The sequence below is a fragment of the Hevea brasiliensis genome, chromosome 11 (assembly GCF_030052815.1).
Source record: "Hevea brasiliensis isolate MT/VB/25A 57/8 chromosome 11, ASM3005281v1, whole genome shotgun sequence".
Classification (NCBI taxonomy): domain Eukaryota; kingdom Viridiplantae; phylum Streptophyta; class Magnoliopsida; order Malpighiales; family Euphorbiaceae; genus Hevea; species Hevea brasiliensis.
Genome location: NC_079503.1, coordinates 39,856,510 through 39,881,659, shown reverse-complemented (window position 1 = coordinate 39,881,659; position 25,150 = coordinate 39,856,510). Strand labels below are relative to the sequence as shown.

The 25,150-nt window shown below is 36.2% G+C and overlaps 1 protein-coding gene across 1 annotated transcript; it reads right to left on the bottom strand.

The window, feature by feature from the left end:
• Window positions 1-350: 350 nt before the first annotated feature.
• LOC110662052 (copper-transporting ATPase RAN1) lies at window positions 351-18,488 on the bottom strand. The gene is made up of 9 exons (XM_021820955.2): window positions 17,937-18,488; window positions 15,741-16,355; window positions 14,835-15,264; window positions 14,259-14,584; window positions 3,050-3,108; window positions 2,601-2,943; window positions 1,856-2,056; window positions 1,470-1,727; window positions 351-1,082 (listed from the first exon to the last, which is right to left on the bottom strand). The coding sequence occupies exons 1-9, from the start codon at window positions 18,279-18,281 to the stop codon at window positions 606-608; spliced, it is 3,054 nt and encodes a 1,017-aa protein (XP_021676647.2). The 5' UTR covers window positions 18,282-18,488; the 3' UTR covers window positions 351-605.
• Window positions 18,489-25,150: the final 6,662 nt, after the last annotated feature.

Genomic DNA, 25,150 nt, shown 5'->3' with positions numbered 1-25,150 from the left:
AATTAAACTTCTTATTAAATTATAACTCAAATTTATTGGAGAAAATTTTATTATATTTTAAAAGATTCAATAGTAGGATATTGATGATCTTGAGAGTTTTTAATTATTTAGGTGATTATGAAAAAGTATGAATGGTAATATTATCCATGTATGTAAAGACATTTGCCAAACCACAAAGCTCATTTTTATTCTCTGCATATTTTTTTAATATGCACGTACTCTAAAGGTGTTTTCTGCCAACAGTAGTCTCATAGCACCTCACTGATTTATTCTAAAAATTCATTTTTTTTTTTTTATTTTGAAAAAGAAAAGGAAAAAAACAAAACAAAATAAGAAGACAGGCAGAGAGATTTGGAGAACACAAAATCCTTTTCATTGAATGGGAAAAGAAATGTAAAAGCACACACCAAAGAGAATATTTCCACAAGAAGTGCCATCTACAAAGAATTGGATGGTAAAATTACACCTCAGGGCGTATAAACCGAAAAAGAAAAGATAAATATACAAAACTAGGAATTCCAGATTTCATCCACTCACTCTATTCCCATTTCAATTTCCTTACTACAAAGCTTTTATTTCTTTGCTTTTTTCTTATTTTTTTGTTCCTATTCCACAGTTATTTCTAATATCGTTGTAAGTCTGGGTGTTTTGTATCTTCTGAGAAGTAAAGATGAACATACAACACTTACAGATGAGAGAGCCATGCAAGCACCAGCTGCCCATGGCGGCAACTGGATCCCTAGTATTGGAAAGAAAACTCCAGCAGCAACAGGTATTGCTATCACGTTATATGCCATTGCAAAAATATAATTCCATCGAATGCGAGAGAGAGTTTTCCTTGAAAGATCAATGGCTGTGATTACGTCTTCTAAGTTATTCCTCATCAAGACATAGTCTGCAGCTTCTATAGCGATGTCCGTTCCTGCCCCAATTGCCATCCCAACATCAGCAGCAGCTAAGGCTGGAGAGTCATTGATACCATCACCCACCATTGCTACTACACTTCCATCCTTCTGAAATGAGTGAATGACTTCAGCCTTTCCCGCTGGCAATACTTCAGCCCTCACATCTTGAATGCCTACCTGCTCAGCAACAAGTATGTTAAGTCTCCCACACTAAACCGTTCAAACAATAGCACAAGGACTAGGAGTTATTAGCACTAAATCAAAAGCTATAAAAAGCGCAGTGAAAAGTAATTCCGAACTGTTTGATAAAACATAAATCAGGTGAGTATGCTTTCAGACTGCATACCCAAGTCAAACAAAAAATTCTCAGTAGAAACTCAGAGCCATATGGTCTAACAATAGCAGAAGGCAAAACTAGAAACAGGCAACTCTAGCTCAACAAGAGGCCAATTGATAAGGCACAAGAAAGAACATCAATAGGAGCTAAGAGGATTTCCTTCTATTTGCGTGTGCATTTATCAATAGTGGTCAAAGTACCAATGTATTATAGAAATATACACAAACCTCTTGGGCAACAGCACGAGCTGTTCTCCAATTATCTCCCGTCACCATGACTGGTTTGACACCCATTTTTTGAAGACCTTCTATGACTATAGCAGCTTCTCTCTTTAGTGGGTCTGCAACCCCCAAGACACCTATCAAGTTGTCATCAAATGCAACAAGTATGCCTGTCTTTGCACTTTCTTCAAGTTCTACTACAAAATTTTCTACATGTGTTGGGATGGTGATTCCATTTTCATTCATCAGCTTCCGATTGCCAACCTGTTCAAGGCAGAGCCTCCCATAAGTAGCCTAACAGTGGTTAAACATATTTCTTAAGATTCAAACATTTCTAAAGTTCATCTAAAAACAAAACATTTCAGTTATATATCATCTCCCAATAAGCTCACCAAAACTTGTTTTCCATCAATAAAGCACTTGACCCCTCTTCCTGGAAGAGCATTGAATTCTGAGACATCAAGAAGCCATCCAGAGATTATGGACACTTTGCTGTTGTTTTGGCCCTCCTCAGTTGCAGAAGGGTAATCAAAGAAATGGAAATGGCGTGCATATTCCACTATTGCTTTTGCCAATGGATGTTCACTGCTAGCCTACACCAGGACCAGGTACCCAAAAGGGGGGAAATATCAATCATTAACATTCTACTGAAAAACATAATGCAAAAAGGTAGAACACTAAATGAGGCAACCTTTCAGACCAGTACCCAATTACTCACACAAAGTCACAACGATATATCACAACAGTAAACAGTTTTAATCTCTTTCTTTCCTGTAGCCAAAAATAACAGGCCTCCCTTGTAGAATCTTGTACATTTTTGTTTATGAAACCACAATGGGATATACCATAAAAACTGATGGACAAGGCTAGACCATCACCAAAAAAAATGAGCTCTGGTTGGCATGCATACGCATCATGCAGTTGATGAACAATTGAATGTGGAAATGGACACATTTGTAGCATCTTGTACGGTTTTGTTTATGAAACCATAAATGGGATAGCATAAAAACTGATGGACAAGGCCAGACCATCACCAACAAATTGAGCTCTGGTTAGCTCGCATACGCATCATGCAGTTGATGAACAGATGAATGTGGAAATAGACACACTGATATTAGTTAGTACATAAGGAATCACCTCTGCAGATGCCACCCATTTGAGGAATTCTCCACGATCCATTCCAGTGAAAACCTTTGCAGTAGTAACTGTGGCTTTCCCCTGGGTTAGAGTGCCCGTTTTATCAAATATGACATACTTGATCTTCTGAGCTCTTTCCAAAGCATCTCCTCCTTTTATCAGTACACCGTTGTTAGCCCCAACCCCAGTTGCAACCATGACAGCAGTTGGTGTTGCCAAGCCAAGAGCGCACGGACATGCAATTACCACCACTGAAATTGAAAACATGAGGGCAAAAACAAAGTAATTGCCATTTTCTGGTAGCCAATCATCTGGATAAGCACCTATAGTTCCACCAACATACCTACAAGCCATCATGGAAAACATTTTCCCATATATAAGATGTAGAAACTTTAACAACACAAATCTAGCAACCATAAGTACAGTAAAACAAGCAGTTGAGTTCTTACCAACCCAAAAATGTCAACAAAGACATAGCAACAACAGTAGGAACAAAAATGCTCGCCACCTGCAAAGGACAAAGATATGTAAGATAAGAAGAGAACCTGAGTATAAGTTTGCATACTTAACCTCAGCAATTAGTGATTCAAGACCTAAGAAAAAGGGAAAAAGCGAAAAGAAAGAACAAATGGGGCATATATACAAAGAACAAAACATAATCATGATGACTTCAGTTGCTGATAATTTCAACCAATTGCAGTTAAATGTCCTCTTGGTCCCCTTTTCCCAGTCGTAAGGGCACTCTAGAACAAGCACACAAAATCAGGCATACAAGTCAAAAAGAAAAAGGCATATGTCACTCCCTTATTGATGACGCATCAAGTAATGTGCTACCCAATTGAAACTTATTCCAAAAAGGAAAAAAAAAAAAAGAAAAAGAAAAAGAAAGCAGTATGGCAGCAAAACCTACATGTTCCTACATGAAAGCAAGACAGTAAGGAACGCTTAAGCAGGTTTGCATTCCATTATTCCAAAATTCCACAATAGGTGGCAAAATCACAAAAATGGTGACACTGACAGAACTTAAATTAGAGTTTTACAGATCAAGTCAAGAAGAATTAAGACAAATACTACAAATTTACACAAGAACAAATATTAGTAAATGGACATGTATGAATAATTGCGTTAGGGTTTGGGAACCCTAACAGAGAAGAAATAGGGTAGAAGAAGAATAGAAGAGAGAAAGACAATAGAATAGAGAAATAGGGAGAGAGAGAATGAAATTGTATTTCTTGATAGTTCTTCGAAGCCAATTACAAGGTAACTGCTGAGATTTTATAGCTCTAGTTGGTGTTACTGCCTAACTCCTTAGCTATCACTATAACAATCTCAGTTACAACAGATTTAGTAACTGCTATTGTTTTTTTTCCGGCTCATAACCTCTTGTAGAATATCTAGAAACAACTATACTCTTCCACATCACTTCCAATCCTTATTCATGTACCTCCTTCTATAATATGTAACAATACCCCCTTCTTGAGCACTTTCTTGTCCCCAAGAAAGTGAACAATCTGGAAATTGAGCAGTGATGAAACTTTTATCTTCCCAAGTAGCATCCTTAAGTGGAAGATTAACCCATTTAATGAGGACTTGCTCAACCCGTTGATCACCTCTCAAAATAACTCTGGCTTGCAACACCTCCTCAAGAGCAAGAACTGAATGATCTTCATGGTACAGAGGCAGTTCTCTAATAGGCGTAACACCATCTCCCAATTTCTTTTTGAGCATGGAAACATGGAAGATAGGATGGATGGATGGATGAAGATGCAGGTAAAGCCAACTTATAAGCTATCTGTCCCACCTTTGCTAATATTTCAAAAGCACCATAATACCGAGCAGATAGCTTAAGAGATTGTCTCACAGCCACTGAAGCTTGCCTATAAGGCTGAAACTTAAAATAAACCCAATCCCTTACTGCAAATTCCCTCTCTGTTCGATTCTCATCAGCCTGTTGTCTCATTCTATTCCGAGCTTTCTGCAAATTCTCCTTAAGAAGATGGTTGAGGTGCTGTCTGTTTTGAAGAAATTGGTTTACGACTGCCACAGATGATTCTTCAGTAATTCCAAAAGGAAAAAGTGGTGGAACATACCCATAAAGTGCCTCAAATGGGGACATCTTAATTGCACTATGGAAGGAGGTATTATACCACCATTCTGTTAATGACAACCAATTAGCTCAAGTAGATGGTTGTAAATGAACCATGCACCTCAAATATCCATCTAAGCATTGATTCACCCTCTCAGTTTGCCCATCGGACTGAGGATGATAAGCAGAACTAAAAGCAAGCTTCACACCCATTTTCTTGAATAATTCTTGCCAAAAATTACTAGTAAAAATTTTGTCCCTGTAGAAAGAGATGATTCTTGTTGATTTCAATTAATCTGTACATGGGTATATATATACAATTGATTCCTATAATTGTGTTCTACTAATTAGGAAGAAATCCTAAATAAGAAATCCTAAATAGGAATACAGAATACAAAATATACAGAAAAATAATATAGTGATTGACTTTCCATAACATAGTGATTGACTTTCCATAACACTCCCCCTCAAGTTGGAGCATAGATGTTAATCATGCCCAACTTGTTACAAATGTAGTCAATCCTAGCTCCATTCAGAGCTTTTGTGAAAATATCTCCTAACTGCTCTCCAGTTTTGATGTGTCCTGTTAAGATGATCTGTTGTTGAATCTTTTCACGAATAAAGTGACAATCAATCTCAATATGTTTGGTTCGCTCATGAAACACCGGATTAGAAGCAATATGAAGAGCAGCTTGATTATCACACCACAATTTCATAGGCAGGGAGGTCTTAAAACCTGTCTCATCTAGTAATTGAAGTATCCACATTACCTCACATACTGATTGTGCCATGGCTCTGTATTCGGATTCAGCACTAGATCGAGAAACTACACTCTGCTTCTTGCTTCTCCAAGACACCAAATTTTCTCCAATAAAAACGCAATATCCAGTAGTTGACCTCCTGTCAACCTTAGATCCAGCCCAGTCGGCATCTGAAAAACATTCAACATTCAAATGCCCATGATTACCATATAGCAAACCTCTTCCTGGAGCGCCCTTCAGATAACACAAGATTTGTTCCAAGGCTTCCCAATGAGCAACAATTGGGGAAGACATAAACTGACTTACCACACTAACGGCATAAGCAATGTCAGGACGAATGACTGTAAGGTAGTTCAATTTTCCTACCAATCTCCTGTATCTCTCTGGATCTTCAAACAACTCACTATCCCCTTAACAGTTGTAAAGTTGGAGTCATTGGTGCGCTACAAGGCTTAGCACCTAATTTTCCTGTCTCTGTCAATAGATCGAGGACATATTTTCTTTGATACAAGAAAATACCCTTTTTACTTCTCATAACTTCGATACCCAAGAAATACTTTAACAATCCCAAGTCTTTGGTCTGAAACTGAGTTTGGAGGAAGGTTTTAAGAGATGAAATACCTGCAGAGTCACTCCCAGTGATGACAGTGTCATCCACATAGACTACCAAGAGAATTAGATCAGCCTCAGATTGCCTATAAAATACTGAGTGATCACACTTACTCTTTTGCATACCAAATTCTGTCTCGCTTCACCGAATCTCCCAAACCATGCCCTAGGACTTTGTTTCAAGCCATAAAGAGACTTTCGAAGCCTACAAACTTTACCCAACTCCCCCTGAGCAACAAACCCAGGTGGTTGCTCCATATACACCTCCTCCTGAAGATCACCATGAAGGAAAGCATTCTTGATATCCAATTGATGCAAGGGCCAATCATATGTAACTGCTAAAGAGATAAACAAGCGAATAGAAGTAAGTTTAGCTACAGGAGAAAAAGTATCAGAGTAATCAACCCCATATGTCTGAGCATATCCTTTTGCTACAAGGCGTGCTTTTAACCTAGCCACGTAACCATCGGATTTACCTTCATCAGATATGCCCATTTACAACCAATAGCTTTCTTACCAGTGGGTAAAGGCAATAGTTCCCATGTACCATTAGCATCTAAAGCCTCCATTTCCTCTTTCATAGCATCACACCAGCCAGGATGAGACAGTGTCTCATTAACAGTATTAGGGATAGTAACAGAGTCTAAAGAAGTAACAAAACACCGAGAACAAGAAGACAATTGATTATAAGAAATAAAAGAAGAGATAGGGTAAGTACATGAACGTTTACCTTTACGAAGAGCAATGGGTAAGTCTAGATCAGAATCATGATCAGTATGAGGTACAGGATCTCCCAACGAAGTAGCTGGTGGAGGATCTGAGTCAGGAATCTCCAATCTCCTGGAATAAACCTGAACAACGGGAGGTCGAGTAGGTCTAGAGACAAAAGGAACAGGCTGTGGGAGAGTACTAGACATTGGTTGGACAGTATATATTAAGAGATCATCCTCCTCCCCCTGACTCTCATACACAGATGATGGAGGAAAAAATGGAGTGGACTCAAAAAATGTGACATCTGCAGAAACAAGATAACGATTAAGAGTAGGAGAGAAACAACGGTATCCTTTTTGAAGCCGAGAGTACCCAAGGAAGACACATTTGAGAGATTTTGGATCCAATTTAGTAACCTGTGGACGAACATCACGCACAAAACATGTACAACAAAAAATACGGGGTTCAATAGGGAACAAAGATTTTGTAAGAAACAAAGTAGTATAAGGAATATCCCCATTAAGGACAGAAGACGACATACGATTGATCAAAAAACATGCCGTGGAAACTACATCCGCCCAAAAGTGTTTAGGTACTTTCATCTGAAAAAGAAGAGCACGAGTTACCTCAAGAAGATAACGATTTTTTCTTTCGGCCACGCCATTTTGGGATGGGGTATCCACACAGGAAGACTGATGAAGAATGCCATTTTGTGTCATATAAGGCTGAAATTGTGCTGAAAAGTATTCTTTGGCATTGTCACTTCTTAATATGCACACAGAAATATTAAATTGAGTTTTGATTTCATTACAAAAGGCACAAAAGATAGAAAACAACTCAGAACGATTTTTCATTAAATATAACCAGGTAACACGAGAGTAATCATCAACAAAAGTAACAAAATAACAAAATCCAGTTTTAGATGTAACAGAACAAGGACACCAAACATCAGAATGAACTACCTCAAAAGGAGATGAAACCCGTTTATTGACTCTAGACACAGAAGGCAAACGATGATGTTTTGCAAACTGACACGACTCACATTCTAAATCGATAAAGATCAAATTGAGGACACAGCTTCTTCATGGTAGACAAAGAAGGATGACCCAATCTACAATGAGCTTCAAGAGGTGTTAAGGTACTGGAGCAAACAAGCGACCGCGTACATAATTTTCGAATGTAGAGACCACGACTCGTGTCCTCTACCAATAATCACGTCGTAAGATCCTCAAACAAACACCGGTCAGAAAAAGGAACAGAACAATTTAAGGTACGAGTAAGTTTACTAATGAAAGTAGATTAAAAGAGAATTTTGGTAGACACAAAATGTAAGACAAAGAAATTGGCGAAGTCGGGTTCAGCCTGCAACCCATGACACAAGAAGTAGAACCATCCTAAAGTAACAGAGAGGAAGTGAGATTAGATCAAAAGCGGATAGCGGACTAGAATTACTGTCATGTGATCCATCGCACTGAATCAATAACCCATTTGGATGAAGAAGACATAAGGCATGTAGTAGATTTACCGACTCGTGATCGCGATGTGAGGAACCGGTAGGCTTTAGAGATGCACGACATCGGGAAAATTGTGCAAAATCCTCTGCAGATACCAAAATAGTTTTCTCAGAGGAAGATATCAGAGAATTCTCTCACGCCATATTTGCCATCCGTGATCGCTGATTTTTCTCTGAAGTTGCGACAATTATATTTTGTATGGCTGTGCTCATGGCAATAATAACAAATGAGTCCTTTTGAGTCCCGATTAGAACTAACCTCTCCATTACGCTGACATTACTTTGCTGTAATTCCTCCTCTACTTCCTCTTCTATTACCCTGTTGTCCATTTGGATTACGGCTCATAAAAGCACTACTGACAGGTTGTGAAGATTGAGTACTCTCTGTACGAAGGACCCGTGTGAACGTTTCATGCAAAGAGGAAATCTCAGTACTGGAGAGAATCTGAGATTTAGCAGTCCCAAACTCTGAAGGAAGGCCTGCAAGAAAACTCATAACAGCCAGTTGCTCCCGTTGGGCCTGCTGAACTTTCACATCAGGACTAAAAGGCAACAATACATTAAGTTCCTCATATACCCGTTTAGAATCCATAAAATAAGCCGTGAGAGACTTATCCTCTTTCTCAGCAATATAGAATGCCTTACAAACATCATAAATACTGGAGATATTCCTTTTACGAATCTGAGAAAATCTAAGTAATCCATCAATTCCTTAACAAATTCACAATGATTAATTAAACTAATTACCTCACTATGAATCGAGTTCCGAAGCTGTAAAAACAATCGAGCATCCTCCCTTAGCCAAGTTTGTCGTGTATCATCAGTGGGTGGATCTTTAGTAAGGTGATCATCCTTATCAATGCTACGCAAATAGACCCTAACAGTCTTACTCCACTCCAGATAATTCGAACCATTAAGTTTGTGTTCCGTGATCTTAGTCATCACCGGAATCACATCAGAAATAATATTCTTATTGTCTGCCATTTGTTGAGACAAAGAAAACTAACCGAAACGCTAATCCAAAGTGCTTATAGCAGCAAAATAACCCAAAATCACAAATCAAGCAAATACCGAAATAGGATCTGAGAGCCAAACCTCAGAAGTCCTTTAATGGTTATCTTTGGATCGTGCAACAAAGACACGGTGGTGGAATGAGGGGGTTGAGACGACGCCGGCAATGTTGATCGGGGTTGAAACGGCCGGTCGACGACCAAGGTCTCTCCTGAGCTGGGTAGTGAGAACAAATAGTCACCCTAGATTGATGACCTGCTCTGATACCATGTAGAAAGAGATGATTCTTATTGATTTCAATTAATCTGTACATGGGTATATATATACAATTGATTCCTATAATTGTGTTCTACTAATTAGGAAGAAATCCTAAATAAGAAATCCTAAATAGGAATACAGAATACAAAATATACAGAAAAATAATATAGTGATTGACTTTCCATAACAGTCCCTATCTGAAACAATAATTTGAGGAACTCCATGTAACTTGAAAATATCATCCAAGAAAAGTTGAGCTACTGTTGCAGCTGAACAAGGATGAGCTAAAGGCAAGAAGTGTGCAAATTTGGTAAATCTACACACCACAACTAAAATGACATCCTTGCAAGGACTTGGGAAGTCCCTCAATAAAATCCATTGAAATTTGCTGCTATGTTTGAGAAGGGATGGCTAATGGCTACAACAACCCTGGGTAAGCACAGTGTTCTGCTTTACACCTTGCACAAGTCTCACATTCCTCACCCATTTCATCACATCTTGCAACATTCCAGGCCAAAAAAAATATGTTTTGAGCTTCATATTGGTGGCATGAACACCTGAATGACCTCCCATAGGAGAGCTATGATATTTGCAGTAAAACAACTTTTAAAGTAGTAGAAGAACCCACATAAATTCTGTCTTTGTAATACAGAATTCCACTTTTCAATTGATAACCAGGAATAGCATTACTATCCAAAGAAAGCTGCTGAATCAATCCACTAACCTTCTCATCTCCATCATAACTCTGCACCACATTTTGTATCCAAATAGGTACTACCACTGAATGCATAAAAGTACAATAATGGCTTGAATATTCATCCTCGGGCCTCCTTAATAATGCATCTGCAACCTTATTCTCAATGCCCTTCCGATACAAAATTTTATAGTCCAAACCTAGCAACTTAGAAATACGCCTTTGTTGTAAATTAGTATGCAACCTTTGCTCCAAAAGGTACTTAATGCTCTCGTGGTCAGTTTTAATGAAAAATTGACCTTGCTCAAGGTAATGTCTCCACTTCCCAACAGCAAAAGTAATGCCCAAAAGTTCCTTCTCATAAACTGATAAGGCTTGACTTCTAGGGCCAAATGCCTTAGATATATAAGCTACTGGACGCTCTTGCTGTTGGAAAACAGCTCCCATGCCCCAATTGCTAGCATCTGTCTCAATGATAAATGGTTTAGTAAAGTCTGGTAAGGCAAGGACTGGTGCCTCAGACATGAGCTTCCTCAGCGTATCAAAAGCCTGCTGGGCTACCTCACCCCACTGGAAATTATCTTTCTTCAAAAAGTCAATTAAAGGCTTGCATATTATACCATAGTGTTTAACAAACTTCCTATAGTATCCTGTCAAGCCAAGGAAACTCCTAAGGTCTTTTACTGAATTTGGAACTGGCCAATTAACCATGGCAGCAACCTTTTTGGGATCAGTAGCTACACCCTGTGCTGAAATAATATGCCCAAGATACTCTACTTCAGTCTCCCCAAAGAAACATTTAGATCTTTTGGCATAAAGTTGCTGCTGTTGTAAAACTTTAAAAACTTCTTCTAAATTTTGTAAATGAGACTGCATATCCTTGCTATACACCAATAAGTCATCAAAGAAAACCAAAACAAACTTTCTTAAGAAGGGTTGAAAGATATGATTCATCAGTGCCTGAAATGTGGCAGGAGCATTGGTGAGCCCAAATGGCATTACCTTAAACTCAAAGTGCTCATGGTGAGTTCTAAATGCAGTCCTTGGAATGTCCAGTCGCAACATCCCGATTTGGTGGTAACCAACCCTCAAATCTATCTTGGAAAAAATGTTGGCCCCATTTAATTCATCCAACAAGTCTTCAATAATGGGGATAGGAAATTTGTCTTTCACAGTTTGCTCATTAAGTCTCCTGTAATCTATACAAAATCTCCATGTCCCATCCTTCTTTTTGACTAAAAGAACAGGAGAAAAGTATGGACTAGTGCTTGGCTGAATTATTGAAGATTGAAGCATATCATCTACTAACTTTTCAATCTCAGCCTTTTGGTAACATGGATACCTGTAAGGCCTCATATTGACTGGTTGGGCAGTAGGTTGAAGGGAAATGGCATGGTTGTGAGTTCTGAATGAAGGCAAGCCGTAAGGTTCCTCAAAAATACTGTGATACTATTGTAACAACTGCAGCAACCCTTTGTCATTCATAAGACTAGAAGACAACATTTAAACAAGTGTCAGACAAGGTGGAACTCACAATGCAAAATAGACGAGTTTGAAAATCCACTCCTTTTCTGCAAAAAAATATTCTCAGATTGCTATAATCCAGACTGTAAGGATCCTTCACCAATTCCTTTCAGAGACACTGTACCTCCATTCCTTAAAATAGCAATTTCAGAAGTCTCAAAATCAAACAAAACAGGATTATGATTTCTCAACCAATCCACCCCTAGAATCATGTCAAATCCCCCTAACTCCAAAATTCTAAAATCAAATGCAAACTCCAATTCCTGCATTTTCCATTTAAAATTTTGGCTCATGTGTTCACATCTCAATTTTCTACCATCAGCAACTGTAACAGCTGTAGAAGGAATCTGCACTAAATTTAATTTCAAGTGCAAAGCCACTCTTTTATCGAGGAAACTGGTGGTGCTACCACTATCAATTAATACCACCAGTTGCCTATTGTTATGGATCCCCAACATCCTTATTGTATCCACACCATGACTCCCTTCCAAAGCATGCCCCGACAAGGTTGTGTCATCCATTGTCACCATTTCATCCCAATCAGCCTTCACATCATGCCACTCTTCATCCCCTAACTCCTCTTCCTTACCTTCCACATATATTGCATTTAAAAACTTAGGTTTACATTGGTGTCCAGGGAAATACTTCTCCCCACACCTAAAACAAGGTTTGGGTAAATTTCTAGGAGCTGCAGTACTATTATTTCCAATTTTGGGTGCTGAAGATGAGGCTGCTGTTTGATTAGAAGAGACACTACTGCCTGTAGGTTGTATTTTATCAGTAGTGCTTGGATTAGGTTTGAAATTTTGAACATAATTGGGTGGTCTTGGAAGGTATTAATAAGATTGATAAGGTTTAGAGTACTGGGTTGGAGAATTTGATGGGTTAGGAGTGATAGGGTTACTGTTGAAGTTCTTGAAGGGTTTGGAAAAATTGGTACTGCCTTTAGGTTTCTTACTACTTTCCAATAGTTGCTCCTATAACCTAGCAATATCCACAGCTTAAGATAAAGAAACAGGTTTCATCATCCTTACCATGAATCTAATCTCATCTTTTAAACCACCCACAAAGCCAGAGAGGAAATATGATTCCCCTAAATCAGGCATCAATCTCTCCATTCTAATTCTAAGATCTTCAAACTCATCTTGATATTCACCCACAGTTCCTTCTTTCCTTATTTTCATGAATTCCTCCACTATATCCTCCAATCCCTCATCCCCAAACCTACTACAAATAGTTTTCTCGAATTCCTCCCAAGAATGTTTTTCCCCTTTATACCAATTGTGGTACCAAGCATCTGCTCTACCCACAAGGAAAAGACTTGCCATTTCCACCTTTCGATCACAAGGCACCCTATACACTTCAAAATACTTTACACATTTACTCAACTAAACCCTACGGTCCTTTCCCTCAAAAGTAGGTAACTCAATTTCAGGAAGAAATTGAGTCATACCTAGAATATTAGGTATTGGCAACAACCCCCTGTTATCCCCGAGAGTAGGTTGATTCATAGACACAAATTGTGCCGGAATGGACTGCATTTGCACAGGAACTGATTTGACAGGTGTGGACTGCGAAACTCTGTTCTCATTTCCCCCTTCCTCAGAACTACTACTTTCCCTATTCTTTTTCCCTAGGGTAGCCAATCATGTGAGCTCGCAACTCTTCCAGAATCACATGATTGCTCATGGCAATTTTTTCACCTCCGCTAACTCTTTTTCATTCTTTTGATTTGATTCTTGTAGATTGTTCACTTTCTCGACAGTCCTCTATGACACTTCTTGCAAATTCTTCATTTGTTCTTCCAATTCTGCAATTCTGACCATCTCCTGACTGACCACAGTAGATCTAGTCATATCGCAATCCTCAAGAACAATTAGCTCTCTGGTTTCTCAGATATCTGGCTCTGATACCAAATGTTAGGGTTTGGACACCCCAACGGAGAAGAAATAGGGTAGAAGAAGAATAGAAGAGAGAAAGATAATAGAATAGAGAAATAGGGAGAGAAAGAGAAAGAAATTTGTATTTCTTGATAGTTCTTCGATGCCAATTACAAGGCAACTGCTGAGATTTTATAGCTCTAGCTGGTGTAACTGCCTAACTCCTTAGCTGTCACTATAACAATCTCAGTTACAACAGATTTAGTAACTGCTACTGTTTTTTTTCCCGCTCATAACCTCTTGTAGAATATCTAGAAACAACTATACTCTTCTACATCACTTCCTATCCTTATTCCTATACCTCCTTCTATAATATGTAACAAATTGCAACGGATATTTTCACCACAATGAGAAATTTTTCTTTGATAAAGATACTATTTATGTTTTCTTGGTCCCCAAAAATATACATTTTTAAATTGGTGTGATTTTGGGTGCAACAAAAACTACATTTCCCAGGCCCCAACACTAAACAAAAGAGAAGAATGCAATACATTAAAAATTGTTCCAAATTACAGCATAGACATAACATAAACCCACAAAATTACACTTACAAAATCTGCAAATTTCTGAATTGGAGCTTTGGACATTTGGGCTGTCTCAACCAAACTAATTATCTGGTTCAAAACTGCATCAGATCCTACTTTGGTAGCCTGCATTTGAAGAGCACCATGCAAATTTATTGTACCTCCAATAACCAATGAATTAGCCTCCTTCAAAACAGGTGCAGATTCACCAGTTACCATACTTTCATTAACATAACTTGAACCCCATACAACAACACCATCAGCAGGAACTTTGGCACCAGGAAGAACTTTTAATGTGTCACCAGGCTGAATTAGTAAGGCATCTATTTCCCTTTCCCCAATGCACCTTCCACCTATAAAACCAACAAAATTAGGACTACTTAATTCTTCAATGGCTCTCTCTCTCTCTCTCTCTCTCTCTCTCTCTCTCTCTTCCACCCCCCCCCCCTCCCTCCCTTCTTCTTGTCTTTGCTTTAATATCGCGACTAAGATTGATAAAAAAAAGCATCATACATTTGAATGTCCTTACATAGTTTGTAGAGAAAAGTTTGGATCAATTAAACTAAACCTGAAAAAAAAAAGAGAGAGAGAGCAGAGAAATACCTTTGTCTTTGACAATCAGAAGCGCCGTTGCTGGTGCAAGTTCTACTAACTTCTTTATGGCATCTGATGTTTTTCCCTTTGCAAGACACTCCAAATACTTCCCCAACAGTACAAATGTTATCAGCATGGAACTTGTTTCAAAGTATGTTGGAGACCAGAATCCAGAAGCCGCACCATATAGCAGTGCACAAACTGAGTAGAAGTATGAGGCTGAAGTCCCTAGTGCAACTAAAACATCCATGTTGGTTGAACCATTTCGAAGGGCTCTACCAGCTGCTACATAGAAGCGCTTCCCAATTACAAACTGAACCACACTCACTAATGCCCACTTTAACCAATCACCCATAAGGAAGGGTCCACATCTCCAGAGAAGCAAAGAATATAGAAGTGGAATGTGAGGGCATATAACTCGTATGAAAAATATAGGAATCTGGATCCAATTTATCAAATGTCAATACTTAATATATTAATAAAGATAAATAAACAAAAAATAGTGATTTACATGCATTTCTTGTATCCTGAAGAGAATAACATTTTGTCGTAACAAGCTTCCCATACAATAAATCTCAGATGTCCCTAAGTAGAGGCCACCAGAAGACATGCCTCTTAAAGAGAAATTTCAATGCATTTTCATAAGCAGTTCAATTACAAATAGACAAAAACAGAGATAATTATACAAAACACAAAAATACGTAGGTGTTTGTAGAAATTTTGTGTTTTATATACAATATTAGAAAGAATTTTTATTTAAACATGCATAGATATAAATGTTAGAAGGACGGACTACTGAGATAACACAATAAACTAACTGCCAAGGAACAAAACAAAAATAATTTATAGAAATATCAAAAAAGGAATGAGACATGGATTATTCCAAAACTATATGCATGTCATGAAAGTACTCACACTAAGAAACAGACTGGAAATGAATAGCCAAAACATAGTGGAGGTTTCTTCAACATCTTTAGAAGTCATTCTTGCATAAGGGTTCATAACATGTAATTTAAACTTCAGACCACTTCCTCCCTCAATCCCATCAACCAATGATCTAGAACCAACAACTTCAGGGTCAAAGTGAACTTCTAGCTCATTGGACATCCTGTTGTAACGAAACTGCCGTACCCCTTTTAATGTGCTAAGCACTCCTTCTAAAAGCTGTACATCCATCTCACTGAATATCCCATCAACTCCTAGTATGATTTTGTCCTGCTGATTACTCTGTACAAGTGCAGCTTCAAAACCAGCATCTTCAATTGCATTCACTATATCATCTTTACTAATTACAGTAGGATCATACTCAACTTCACCTAAAGAAGTAGCCAAGGCCACTACTGCCCTTTTGACTCCAGGAAGATCTCTCAAAATACCTTCAACTGAGTTCACACAGGCTGCACACGTCATACCCCCTATTGTGAACTGCCCCAAAAGAGTTCCATTTGGCTTTGTTTTAAATGTAATGGGTTCAGCTAGAATCTCAGCCTCAAAGCCTGCATCCTCAATTGCTTTCTTGATGTCATCATCCTGAATTAGCACACATTTAATAAATACATCAATATTCAGTACATGTACAAAAAAAGCAGTAAAGCCATGCAAGCAGTTTATCAATGCTTACATACGCAAACATGCAAATAATTCCATTACAATCGTCAAATCTTTCAGAAAACCTTTGATCTAGATAACTTCTGAATCACAATTCTCAGAAAATACCATTCAGAAAGGCCTCATGCAATAACCTAGAAGCTAGAAGAAGTAGCTTACTTAGCAGTGAAAACCTTGAATGCCAGACATTCACTTGGTTTTGGTAGAGCACCTACTCCATCGTAATCAAATCTAATAAAGCAGTATAATCAACACAATTACAAATCCAGAGAAAGGTGCAAATAACTTTGTTGGTTATAACAATTTCTAATAGAACCTGAGGATCGCATTTCACCAAATCAGATAAACAAAAAAGAAGCCCCATGCCTCTGCCCATCTGGTTGAAAATGTAATTCAGAATGAAAATATAAAGTTTTAAAAGAAACCTACAGAGTGCAATCATATAAATGAAATCCTTAACTAAACATCCTTTTTCAATACAGGTGTCAATGCAAGTCTATTACATTACCTAAGAAAAACAGCCATTCGTATTTCCTCTATAGTAATCAGACTTACCACTACAATAAATAGTCTCCAACAAATCAATGATGAATTTTATTGAAAAATATTTTTGCTTTCAAGCAAATGAACTATGCATACTGAGCAACCATTACCAATCTAGAGTTTAAAGTCAAAGGAAGGCTTTCATCTCTGTTTTCGAACTTTGAATCAGTTACACACCATTATGTTAAAAAGAAAATAACAATTAAGCAACTAAAAATTGTCCCAGAGTTGGAGAACACACACTAGATCACAAATATAACTCTAAATTCACCATAGCTCATAATCAAATACAAAAATAAGAATATCTTTTTTTTTTGTACTCTGCACTGACATAAGGTCTCTTTTATCACTAAACTGAACCAAATTTTACTCCTTTGTTTGGATTGAGGGAAATGGATAGAAGGGTAAAGAAAAGAAGATTTCTTTAAATTCCCTTGTTTGGACATCAAATAAGAGAGAGAATTGAAGAGAAAGGAAAAGAAAGGAGGAGCAAAGGGCACACCGTACAATTGAAACTATTAATTACCAACAGACCAAAAGACAAAATGAACCCATAAGTAGAAGTTTTCAAGAACTTACACCAAACCATGATCTATTTCCACACACACTACTGGATGCAGAGAAATCAAGCCAACATTACATATGCTTACTAGATACTAGAAACCGTGATTCAATCACCATCAGAGCATCAAAACAACCATTCTTTCAACAGAGCAGACCCAACCATTACCCAATTCACAAAATATAAACGAACTGAACCCAAATATTCAAGATATAGAAGGGAGTTCCAATGACTAGGAAAAATAAAGTTCTTTTGAAAAAGTTCTAAACATTGAAACAACACAGAGTTCGAATTTACAAAAATTAAAACCAACTCGTTTCCCAATGCACAGCCATCCAATCCAAATAATCAAAAGGGGAATTAAAGATTTGATTAAGCAAAAGCCAAGAAACACCAACCTTAACCAAAGTAGGGTTAAACACGACATCAGCCTTATTTTGAAGCAAGGCAACAGAGGCTCTCAAAACCCCATTGACGCTCTTGAGAGCTGATTCCACGGAATTAGAGCAGGCAGCACAGGTCATCCCCGTAACTCTGACCTGAATCCTCTTCATCGCTTCTTCTCCTTCTGCTTCTCCTTCCCCGTCAATCATAATTGTATGCGAATAATCCGGGCTTTCATAGGAGTCAAGGAGCCTAACGTCTTCGAGGTCGCCAGCTTCATCTCCCGCCACGATCAACGGACGTGATTTCCTATCGCCGGGGACCTCGGACAGCTGCAGGTCTCTTACGCTCGGCGACATTGTTAGATGCAACCCAGCGAGAGACAATCTCTAGCAGAAGAAGAAGAAAGAAGAATGTAAATAAAATAAAATAAAATAAAGGGAGAAGATAGATATAGATTTTTAGAGAGAGAGGGAGAGAGAAGTTCCGGAGGAACAGGTGGGCGTATGCAGAAATGTTAGCATTAAGCAGAAAATTTGCTGGGGGGATGAAATTACGAAACTGCGCTCTTGAAGAGTTGGTGATTTTGTCCTATAAATCAAGCATGTTGTCCGCTACGACTTTCGGGCGTAGAAAACCACGGTCACGGTCTGATTTGAACCTGAAACTAAACCGAAATTAAATTGTTGGACAAAAAACCGGAATTAAATAGTTTCTTTCTTTAAATTGGATAAAATTTGTAAGGTTCAATTTAAATCGGTATTTTGACAAAAATTTGAAAAAAAAATCAACATTTGAATTAATTCAAACTAAATCAAATTGGAACTTATGATTTTGACTCAGATCAACCAGTTGATTAGGCTTAAGCCTGTTTTGTTGTTGCTCTCTCTTCAACCTTCTTACTAGACCCGCCATGTGTTGGATCGAAATTAGGCTTGAACTAAAATCGGAATGATCAAACTCAGGCTCGAAAATACTGATTAGTCCATGATTTTGAATCAGTCCAAATTTGGGATCCTAAAGACCGAGCTCAGTCTCGTTCTCAAAACCTTAAAGTTGTGTTTGGATTGAAGGAAAATAAGAGAGGAAGAAAAATTTGCGAGGAAAAAAATCTTATTTTCTATTTACTTATGTTTAGTTAAAGAAGAAAATAAGGAGGAATGAAAATTTTGAAAGGAAAATAATAGTTAGATTTCACTCCTATTTTCTCTTTAATTTGGGAGAAAAGTGAGAGAAAAATATTTGAAATTACAAAAATATTTCTATATTTTTTAGGTTCTTTTTGAATATCTAAGAATAATATTATAATTTTACTCTTTAAAAAATTAACTTTCCTCTCAATATTTTCCTTTCTAATCTAAACATAAAATAAAAAAATTTATTTTCCTCCCTAATTATTACATTCTTTTATTTTTCTTTCATTATTTTCTTTCCTCCTATCTAAACATAGTGTAAGTTATATCGAACTTTCGACCTAGTTAGTAATTTGATCTGATATGACCCATTTAGTAAATAAAAAAAAAAATTGAATCAACATTGAATTTTCTTCAGGAAAGATGTATATTATTCAGTTATAATCAAATAAACAAATCAAATCATTGAAATGTGTTTATTTTGATAAGAGTAAATTTGATTCGATTTGATTTTTTATTAGTAATAATAAAAATTTTCGATTTTTAATTATCGGTTCAGTTCCTTTTAATATGATAATCTAACTAATCAAAATGACTAAATTTTTATTAATTAATATATTAATTATATTTTTATTAATATTGTATTATTTATAATTATAATTTATATGATTTTGTAATAATATTTAACTTATTATGTTATTGATATTAAATTATATTTATTATTTTTTAATAAATAAAAAAATTATAAATATATTTTTATTAATTTTAATTAAATAATTCAACTCAACTCTCGCATATTTCTCACTACACTCGAGCTTTGACGTAGTGCGTTGTAAGTAGAGGACGTCCCAACGTTTACATCATTTGAATCCATATCATAAAATGTGAAGAAATTTTTACGTTGGTTGTCACTTACCGCAACCCTCCTCTTTTACTCAAACTTAGGACCAGTTAAGCGCAAACTATTTAAACGAAATTAAGTAGTTTTATTAATTAAATAATTAATAATATAAAATATATTTTTATTTTTATTAATTTAATTATAAATAATAATCAATCGAATATTTTTAGAATCAGTTAATTTTAATTTTCTCTTAATTTTAACTTAATTTAATTAATATTTTTAAAGCCTATTAATAATTTAGTTCGTTGAAAAAGTAATCTAAGTAGGGGTGTGTAAACGGTCGGTTCAGTGTCGAACCGAACCGAACAGATAAAACCAAAAATCAAAAATAAAAAATTTTAAAAACCGAACCAAACCGATTAATAAGATAAAATCAAATCGAATCGAACCGATAAATATCGGTTCGGTTCGATTTTAAACAGATTAAACAGAAATTTATAAAATTTCATATTTGTAACATTAAATCTAAATAATAAAACATAAAAACAAAAAAATTAGAAATCAAAACTAAAAAATCTTAAGGTTCGGTTCAGTTTTCTTTGATTTCGATTCGGTTTAATTCGATTTTCTTTGATTTCGTATATATATTAATAATTTCAGTTCGGTTCGATTTTTTTATTTTTTTATGAAAATAACCGAACCGAACCGATTAATCGAAATTATCAAAATTATAAACTAAACTAAACCGATTAAATTTTAAAATCAAACTGATTGAACTAAATTAAATTGATTCAGTTCGAAATTTCGGTTTAAACCGAAAACTGCTCTCCTCTAGATCTAAGTGCCTTCTTTTTGTCATAAGCATTTTATAGTTATTTTAGGTAAAGTGTCATCGTGTTCAAAATTTATGGGATCAAACTTGTCATCGTTATCATCAAATTTTGTTAGAATAGAATTACAAATTAAGATGAAGATATGATTATAATACCATAATAAGTAATGATTTTATAAAATATTAAATCAAATTAAAAAAAGTGTAATATAAATTTTAAAATTGTGCACAATCATTAATATACAGTGTATTTTATGACTACTTGCTTTTATTATAAAGTAAAATATTTTGTTATAAAAAAGAAGATAAATTAATAAAATTTTTCAACATATTTCATGTAATTATTGTAAATTGATCATTTTTTTCGTAAAATCTTTAATTAAGAAAAATTTATTTACTTGACATAAAAACATAAAAAAACACATATAATATTTTTAAAAATTCAAAAGATAAATTATATGTAACAAATTTTATAAAAAATAATAAAAACAGATTATCTGTCCATTATAGTAAATTGTGTTAAATTAAAATAATTAATCATGTTACATATAGTCTTCATAATAATTATTTTTTTCTTTTAAGATAATAAATTTTTTATAATTAATTACTTTGCAAAAAAATATATTATTTTATAAAAACTACATAAGATGAATTGCAAAATTTTATTAATTCTTCTTATTTTTCATAACAAAGTAATTTTAAAGCAAAGCATAAAATACACTTTATGATATTATAATTGAAAAAGGAATGGTTTGGTCATTTCTTTCGAAATAAGCCACATTTTCTATATTAAGAAAAAAATTGTAGTGATATTTTCATCAAATTTTAATATATTAACATTATAAAGGAAGAAAAAAGCCAATATTATACGGGTTCTTTTTTTTCCTTAAAAAATGTTTTTTATTTAATGGTTAAGTTGATCAACTAATGTTCAATACTAGTTGAATAAATGAGAATTGTTAATGGTATTGCTTCATGGATGTTTCAGATGTCTAAACAAAACTAACTGTCGCATGGTCAAATGGAACAGAATCATCAACAAATCTTTTAGTTTTGTTGAGTCGCAACAAATTGAGATAATTTTTAAAAAATAAGAAAAATGAAAAAATAGAGCTTTGTATTCATATAAGGATCTAATTAGTTTCAAAAAAATTTAGAAAAAATTAAAAAAATATATAATTTTTGGTTTATGTGTATCAATTTTTTAAATAAAGAACTAAAAAATTAGTTATTAAACTTTTTGTAACGTCCCAAATTTTTAAATAATTATTTTATATGTAATTATATTATTTTTTATTGATTTGATAGTTCTAGAAAAAGTAATATGATATTGTTATGATGTGGGTCCGAGGCTATTGGATGTAGAAGTGTTTATTTGAGTTGTATTGCAAATTTTGTAAGTCCTAAGTACAGGAAAATTTCTGTCAATTTTCCAGCATAAATTTAAAATGTCTTTAACTTTTTAACTTTCTTGTTTTGTTTTAATATTAATAAATTCATAGATATGATTGTTTAGGTGATCCGGATTAACTCTTGTCCTCCGCCCAGCCGCCTCAATAATCTCTAGTTAATATGTAAGTAAATATTGATTTTATTTATAATTTTAATATTATTATACATACAAGGCATGTTCATGCATTCACTTATAATTATATGTATATAGCTATTATAAACACACTTTGTGTTATATTATTATTTTATAAAATTGATGTGGGTGTCGCCTTAGAGTAATTTGGAGCTGTGTGCGTGTATCGGCGCATGCAAGGTATGGTACTGGATATGGGTAAAAAGAGCAAATCGGTTTAGGCTAGTCTGGCTTGGAGCTTGGTCTTTTTTATGATGAGTTGGAGTGAGTACAATTTTGAGTTGATATCGCTGACCCCGTATTTGGATTATTAAGAGAAAGTTCGGCTCGAGTTAATCTCGCTAAGGTTAAAATTAAGAGAGCTGTGTAAGGATCATGTCACGACCCAACCTATGGGCCGGACCGGCACTAGGACCTGGGCCAGCCTAAAGCCCCCGAGGCCCGTAGTAAGCCTAACTATTCATTAATCCAACTCTAAGGCCCATTTGGGCCCAATTTCAAGTAACCAACCGGACAGCGTCCAGCCATAAAATGGACCTTTCAACGCGGAGTTTTTGACTCACCCGACCTGTAAACACAATATATATAAATTTAGGGAGCTCAGCTCACCCTCCACATAATCATAACAACATAAAATAAATGGAAGCTCTGCTCCCTCATCCAGTCCATCAACATGCATAAAATAATAAGTTTACAGGTCCAAAATAAGAATTTATATTACAAACCCAAATCAAATAAACATTTATAACACATGCGAAAATTCTAAGATTTAACAAGTTTATACAAACATTAATAATCGACTTGCGAGGGAGAAAGCAGGTTAACCTTAAAAATACTCTCCTGTGGCTTGGAAAAATATTGAACAGGAGTGAGCGTTCGACTCAGAGAGTAAAATATTAATTTTAACCATAATCTCTATAACTATCTAAAACTAATGTACCATGTAGAGTGAAATGTAACATCAGCAATATTTTCACATCATAGCAGCAAAAAGGTAATTTGGAGCACTCACACACCCAGTAATATCAATCATAATATATGGGAGCTGATTCCCTATACAGCTCTCTTAAATCCAACCTGTGCCAGCGAAGAACTCAGCTCGGACTTCCACTTAATAACCAAATCGGGGTCCCAGCGAAGAACTCAAGCCGTGTCTACCTTGAAGGACCGGGTCCCAATGAAGATCTCAAGCCGTGTCTACCCGTCCTATCCATAGTCCACACCACATCACACGTACGCTAACGCACGCACACTACTCCAAATTAGCACAAGAACATACATGGCACTTTCACAGTTATGAATGCAACATAAATCGTGCCTAGAGTTTATCTACATAGATATATGCATATAAGTGATGCATGGACATGCTTGAACATATAATAATATCAAAATTACAATTAAAATTAAAATTTTACTCACTGGCGGCTGGGCGGAGGAAGAAGGCTGTCCTGGCTCACCTGATAATTACATTACAATTATTTAATACAATTGACTCAATACAAATCAAGAAAAAACTAAATACGTCCTAAGTCGTGTCGAAAATCCGGCAGAGTCTCCCCTATACCTAAGACCTACCCAACCTGCAAAAGGGCTCAAAACACACTTCTATATTCGCAACTCATATATCCACAATTCAATCACATCGCACAGCCCCTCCTGGGCCCATCCAAACAGTCATTCATTACAATATGTAAAATTTTAATTTAGTCCTTATTATTGATCATTTTTGCAAAAATTGCCCAAATAAGCTCTAAAAATTCTAAAACTTTGCCCCGCGGTCCTTAGCAATATTACTAGGCTATTGCAAAAAGAATCATAATTTTCTAAGCTACCACGAATATTTTATGGATTTTTAATCCTATTTAAGCACTAGAAAATTACGAAAAAGCAAGATTCGGGTTTACCTTTGCCGATTCTGACTCTGGGGACGTGCTCGGAACGTCTAACAATGGTGGGATAGCCAAAACCTCGATTCAATTCGGAGACTTTTTTCCGATAGCCGGTCTGTCTGGTCGGAAATTCACAGACCAGCTCAACTGTCGAATTTTCGCGAATTGAAAATACCTACACGAAGCCCATAACACGGGGGTTAGTACATAAATTTTTCAGAATTTTCTAAGCTCATTAAATGCTCGGAAAAACATTACAAAGTTCCGTGAGACCCACCGAAAAATGGTATCGGAAAAATTCGAAATTTATGTTGCCGCGAAACTCTCGACGAGTGGAGCGCTCTGATGCTCTCGATTTTCTCGTGGGGTTCACAGTTTGCGAGAAATCTAGCCCAAAAGTCAAAATGGGCTAAAACTTCCCGGACAAAAATTGGACAAATCGCTAGATGGATTTCGGTGTTCTTGGTGTCTATGGAAAGCTCTCGATGAGTAGATGGATTTAGACACAAGACCCGGTCCGATTGGTGGCCGGATCGACCGGATTTCGATCGGGAAGACGAAGCACGCTGCGTCGCTTTGGGCACCGTTTTCCGGCATTCCAGGCGGCCGGATGGGCTAGGATGGTGAGGATGGCGCCGTGGTGAGATGATGAGGGAGCGTGGCGCGGCAAGGGGAGTAGGGAGGAGAGAGAAAATGGGAGAGGAAGAGAGGAGGGTCGGGATGCGCACGGGGAGAAGAAGGAAGAAAAAGAAAAGGCCGGTCCGATTCGATCGGTCCGATCCGGTCCGATTCGATTCAGTCGGTTCGATTCAGGATACAAAATTTTGAATTTTTATTCTGCCTTGGGACCGAAAACGAGGTCTAAAAATTTCGAAAAAATTCTAGAAAACTCAGAAAAATTTGTAGACTCCAAATATATTTTTAGTTTTGCCACGTGGTCTTTAA